Source organism: Mastomys coucha, unplaced genomic scaffold (genome assembly GCF_008632895.1).
Source record: "Mastomys coucha isolate ucsf_1 unplaced genomic scaffold, UCSF_Mcou_1 pScaffold22, whole genome shotgun sequence".
In the NCBI taxonomy this organism is placed as follows: domain Eukaryota; kingdom Metazoa; phylum Chordata; class Mammalia; order Rodentia; family Muridae; genus Mastomys; species Mastomys coucha.
The window spans coordinates 174957123-174963122 of NW_022196905.1; the positions used below are offsets into that span (position 1 = coordinate 174957123).

The 6000-nt window shown below is 48.9% G+C and overlaps 1 protein-coding gene across 5 annotated transcripts in view; it reads right to left on the reverse strand.

Moving 5' to 3' along the window:
- The window catches only part of Rbpms (RNA binding protein, mRNA processing factor), a 153759-nt gene extending 150255 nt beyond the window's left edge, over positions 1–3504 (reverse strand). Inside the window, exon 1 of one of the 5 annotated variants that reach the window (XR_004109866.1) lies at positions 3106–3497. Coding sequence is in view for 4 of the 5 variants with exons in the window: in XM_031339522.1 (XP_031195382.1) it covers positions 3106–3171 (66 nt within the window). In the remaining variant the exon portion in view is untranslated. Of the gene's footprint in view, positions 1–3105 lie in introns of all 5 variants that reach the window. The other 4 variants (XM_031339522.1, XM_031339524.1, XM_031339523.1 and 1 more) reach the window with 4 other exon arrangements.
- Positions 3505–6000: the final 2496 nt, after the last annotated feature.

Sequence of the window (6000 nt, forward strand, 5' to 3'; positions counted from 1 at the left end):
TCAGAATTTTCAATCCTCCTGTCAGAATTGCTTTCTTAATTACAAAAACAATGTAGAATAATCCAATACTCTACACATACAAACAAGACCCTTGCAATTCCCAGGTCCCGTTAAGATTGACAACCAGTTGTCTTTGCAGAAAAACTTGCAAAATAGCATACAGACATAACACACTAAAAAGCCAGATGTTTTATCTCTTACACAGCTGCAAAATCCTAAAATTACTCTCCTCTGTTTTAAGAGCTATACAAAGCTGCATACTCTCAAAAACTTTTCAGCCACAGAAAGATGGAGAAAATTTTCCTAAATCCTAGATTCTTTTAATTCTGCACAACTGTATCCGTTGAGCCTATCCATGTCATTATTGCAAAGTGAACCACTGCAGGCTTAAGGGTTAAAACATGCCGAGTGATAAGAGGAGCTGGTTCCAAACATAGAAAGGAAAAAGAAAGCCCTGCATTCTCCAATGTAGGAGAAGGTCTAAACCCACCGTGATCTGGGAAAGAAACTGTTTTCTCTTACTGAAGGTTAGACTCACTTTCCTAACTCAATTCAGTGGCCACCTGAAATTACAAGCATATTTTCTTCTCTTGTCTTCAATGTATACATGGGTGTGTGTGTGTGTGTGTGTGTGTGTGTGTGTGTGTGTGTGTTCTGTTTACCAGAGTCCACTCCAAGGCTCTTCAATCTTCAATGTGTTGGAACAAACTGCTGACCCACTGGGTGGGCAGGGAATGGGTCCAATGTTGTGGTTTTGTATAATGACAAGCACACTAATGGGACTCACCAGATACTCTATTTATTTTACTTGTGGCTTTCAGGGTTATGGAGAAAAAAAAAGGGGGTAGGAATTTTTCAAAAACCAAGTATACACAGAGAGCAGAGAATTATGATAAAAATCACCTGGATCCTCGGACCAATTTTCTTTCCTTGTATTTCTACTATGCTAGCTAGCCAGGTGTGATGACAAACGCCTTTAATCCCAGTGCTCTTAGGCAGGAAGACAATTTCAAAGCCCAACTGTGCGACCTAGGAGACCCTACTTATAAACAAAACGTATAAAGTAGTGATAAGTGTGTTTGCCTGGCGTGCCTATATGGTCCTGGGTTCCCTGAAGATAAATAAATAAATAAAGTCAAGGAATTAACGCTCACTTCTGACAGTGTCTGTATTTTACACACTCTCACCGGTACACCACCCAAGCTCTGAGACCTTCCTACTGGGTCTTATTTCTCAAATCAGAACTGTTTCACTAGGGAAGAGTTACACCTCCTAGAGTCCCATGCTGCCCTACCTGACTGGGAACACAAGGCAACAAGGCAAATAAGGCAGACGACTGCACCAACTTGGCCTTTCCTTACTAGATGAGCCGGATCACCAGGAGTAGGGGACCTGGATGCGGCAGGCACTTTCAGCTAAGATGGACGAAGAGAAAAATCTGACTTGCCATAATTTTAAGTTAAGTGGGTATGAGACTTGGAGACAGATCTATTGTGTTAAGACCTTGAAAACAGACAAATAAACAAAAACAAAAGAAACTATAGGGTTCTGCTGTCTTCCAAAGTCATTCTGAAAGAAGCAAACTTTGTTTGTGTTGTTCTTAGGGCTTTCCCCAGCCCAGTTTCGACTTTCCTGAAGCAGATGAAGGGAGCAAGGATGATTTTGTAGGATCTCTCTTTTGGCAGAGCTAAAGAGCAAATGATCATAAATGAGTTGCCTTGTGTTAATTAAAACATGTTAAACACCAGCAACTTCTTAAAAAGCAAACGGGTCAACATTTTTTTATAAGTTTAACTGGTCAGGAAATAAACTGAAAAACAGCCGGAACTTGCAGCCGGCCCCTGGCTTTGTTATAAAACAACATACACAAAACTTTCCAAAGCAGTATCTGCAGATAAAATTGGTTATTTCTTCAGGTGGAGAGGAAAGCGTAAGCTCTTCCATTTACTTAGGATGCACCACCTCACAACTGTGGAAGATCTAGTTTTTGCATTGATTTGCATACGTTTAGATCTCTCCGGTCTTCCCCATTTAACCAGTTCCCATTGTATCAGTGGACAGTTCACGCAGGTCAGAGTCGGGTGGACGGACAGACTCCTCCTTAGTGTTTGGTTTCATTCTGTATGTAAGTTTGCACAAGCGTCCCGTGCTAACAGCTTTAGAGTCGGTTCCGGTTGTGTTCATCCTCTTTATTAGGGTGTTAATTACCTGGAAGAACACTTTTTACGTTACAGCGAAATGGGCAGTTCCTGGCTTCTGCACACTCAATTCTGGGAGACCTCAAAAAAGATGAATATAATTTCTTGGATTCCAGATAACCCACTTGTAGGAGTGAAGGCGAGACAGTTTAACGCAAAACCGACCGAAACTCACGAGCCCCGTGTCCACCCCGTCCAAACACCGGTGTTTTCATTAACAAACGCACTGCACAGCCGCAAATAGTTTTCAATCATCATTCCGAGTGTGCCACATAAAGTTGTGATTCTTTTTCCCCTATAAAAAACACACCCTCCACGCACCTTTGCTTTGGTGAACCCAAAGCTCTTAGTCCTTGTTATTCTACGCCCCCACCCCCACATTCGACATCTCCCAGGTTCGGCGGGGGTCTCCGACTCATCGGAGAAGAATGCGGCCGATGGGTTATCTATTAATCCAAAATGTCTCAGCTAAGAAGATATTTCACCCAGAACTTTTAACACCGAAAGGGAGGGAGGAAGGGAGGGAGGAAGGGAGGGAGAGAGGGGAGCTGGGGTCGGAAGTATCTTTTACCGAGAACTTTCCCAGAGTTTCTTCCTTCGCCATACCTCCCTCCCTCCAATTTGCAGCTGCAAGACGCAGAACCCAAGTCCTGACCCTCCCTGGTCCCAATCATCTGAGGTCACCCGGGAGTCAGCTCTCGATTCCGCTTTCAACATCCCGGGTAGACAAAGCTGAGCATTCTACTTACAAAAGTCTCGGGAAAGTCCTCAAAACTTATGCAATAATAAGAGGCACCCGGACGCGCGTGGACCCAGCCCCGCGCCCTCGGGACGCCGCGTCCGGCGGTACACCCCCTACACCCCCGGCCCGTGCGCCCCGCGCCCCCCGGCTAGTCCCCTTCGGTACCTCCTCCTCCTGAAGGTTGGCCTCGCTCGGGGTGTTCTCCTTCTCGGCTTTGCCGCCGCCGTTCATCTTCCCCGTCCTTCGTCACCGCGCGGGGCTGGGACGCGGGGCTGGAGGCGAAGGCGCGCTCGCCCGCTGCTACCTTCCCCCGGGGCGGACTGCGGGGCGGGAGCCGGGCGGTGCAGCGGAGAGCCGGGGCGGCCGGGGACCTCCGAGAGGCCGGGCGAGCCCCGGAGTCCGGACGCGGCCGAGGCGGAGGAGGCGAGGCGGCGGGCGCGGTTGGGACCGGAGCCGCCGAGGGCGCGCTGCTGGCTGGCTCTGGGCAGCGGGGCCGCACGCAGCGCGCTTTCTCTCGCCTTCCTCCCTCCTCCCCTCCCCTCCTTTCCCTCCTCCCTCCGCCCTCCCTGGACGTGCGCAGCCGGCCGCAGCCCAGAGGGACTCGGCTCAGAACAGCGAAGCCCCTCGCGGGAGGAGGGGCGCGGGGCGGAGCCGTCGAACCCAGGGCTGGGCTGGGCTGGGTTGGGCTGGGCTAGGAGGGGAGGGGGTCATCGGGGTCACGCGGCCGCGGGGACCGCGGGAGGAAGGTCGGGACCGCCTCCTCTCTCTCCAACCCCCGGGACCTAGGCATCCGGGCATGCCGGCGACGGTGGGCTTGGAGAGGGGACTCGGGGCGTGGGGCGCATGGACCGGAGCGTGCTACTTTTGTTTGCTTGCTTTTCACGACGGATGTGTGCACCGAAACCCACCCTCCTTGGCAGGACCGGCCGAGACTCGGTTCTTCCCGAGCCGAAAGGTGACGGGCACGCGGGACAACCCACCCCCGAGCCCCGCTTTCGCAGGACTCCGCTTGCCACCCCAACCCGCGAAACCTCCCCAGCCTCCTCCCCCACGCTCCTCGGCCGCTATCGCTCTCTAGGCTTCCGGCCGCCCCTGTTCAGACTCGCACAGCCGGCACCAGACTGTTCTGGAATCGTTTTTTGTTTACTTCACTCTTCGGGGAGCCCCTTCCTGGAATACAGGACCGCGTCCTGTTTATCTTTTTCACTCGGCCAACAACTTAAGTAGGCTACCTGGAGCGTAGTCCCGGAGCGTAGTAGGTCCTCAACAAGTACTTGTTGACTGAATATCCCTCACTGCCTCTCAAAGGTCAGGACTTTTATCTCTGGCGAATCAAATTGCCCAACACCGGATGACCGCATAGTTTCCACTTCCTCATCTATGAAATGAGTATATTTATATTCATGAATGAATAGATATATTTCATACATACATACATATTCTCCCATTATGTATAATCTCCCTCCCAGGGTTTTTAGAGATTATAGATGGGGCGAGCCTCTGCTCCTAATACTCATTCTTGCACAATTGTGGTTTACAATAGGCGGAAGCTAGCATTATTATTAAGGAAGTTTCCATTTTCCTGGTCCTACAGAACTTTTCCAACAATAGATCCTGTAAGCTTCTAGACTTTGACTAGTTTGGATAGGCATTTAAAACACTCGATTCAGCGGATGGTGCCTGTCCCTCTGAGGAAGTTCGTCTGGCATGCCGCACCAATCACGCTTTCTCATTTATGGCTTGCTTTAACTGTTTATCTCTTTCTCTCTACTCGACATTTCTTTACCCTTCGCTGCTCTGAGTGCGGCTGGGGGTGGGGTGAGGCGGAGGCGGGTGGGAGCCGAAGATAAGGGCCCTGCCTTCAGGCAATTCAAAGTGGTGTTGTGGAGACAAGATACCCCAAACAACTCCAAGGCAACAGAATCGCTGAATCCTGCTTCAGGTTATAAAAAGCAGGAAACACGCAACATCGTTCTTTTTGTTTTTAAAGGCGTTGCGAAGTGAAGATTCATAGTGCTACTTGTTTTTAGATCATAAGTTTTCTTTCAGGGGATCTGGAGACGTGGGAAAGTTAATGTTTTAAGTTACTGCCATAATACCACAGCTCTCTGTAGGAACCAAGGTGCCTTCTGGGAGGAAATGGACCAAGAGTCTTTAGAACAGCGGTAGAAAAAAGTTGAGAAGCAAAACTGCAGTTGATCGGAAACTTTGTCCGCATTTTGATTTATTGATTGGGTTGACTAGCAGCTCTTTGCTCGGCCGGCTTTTCATCCAGTTTTAAGAGGAACCACGAGGGGGCAGTGTCTTCCTGAGCGATAAGTGAGTGGTGGGTTTGAGTGGCCGGACAGCCCAATAGAACTAGCCCTTTGACCTCCTTGGCCATTCCTGACTGTTACTGAATACACTCCACAGAGAAACCTTGTTTCGCAGGAGCCTGGCAAGGACCCAAGAAAAAAATGACAAGCTGTCCTTAATGGTTCCATTCGGAACCCATTTAGAAGACGGTAGATTGGGGTGTGTGGTTTCAGAATGCTGGGTGAATCTCCCTTCTCTTACCAGGAAAAACATGGCTTAATTCCAGGTGTAGAACCTGATTTTTTTTTAATCTTTTTTTTTTAAAGATTTATTTATTTATTATATGTAAGTACACTGTAGTTATCTTCAGACACACCAGAAGAGGGTGTCAGATCTCATTATCTCATTATTGGCGGTTGTGAGCCACCATGTGGTTACTGGGATTTGAACTCATGACCTTCCGAAGAGCAGTCGATGCTCTTCCCCACTGAGCCATCTCACCAGCCCTTTTTTTTTAATCTTGAAGTCAAACCAGAACTTTGTCTTTTGTTGTAAGTTAGCAACCTCTGGTGTAAGACAAAATAGTAAGTCCTGTGAGAGGAACTTTGGCTGGCATCTTTGTGTGTTCCCAGCATCTGGCACTGTTATTTTTAATAAATAAACACACCAGGTAGTGATGGCACATACCTTTAATCCCAGCACTCTGGAGGCAGAGTCGGGCAGATCTCTAAGTTCAAGGCCAACCCCTGGTCTACAGATCGAGTT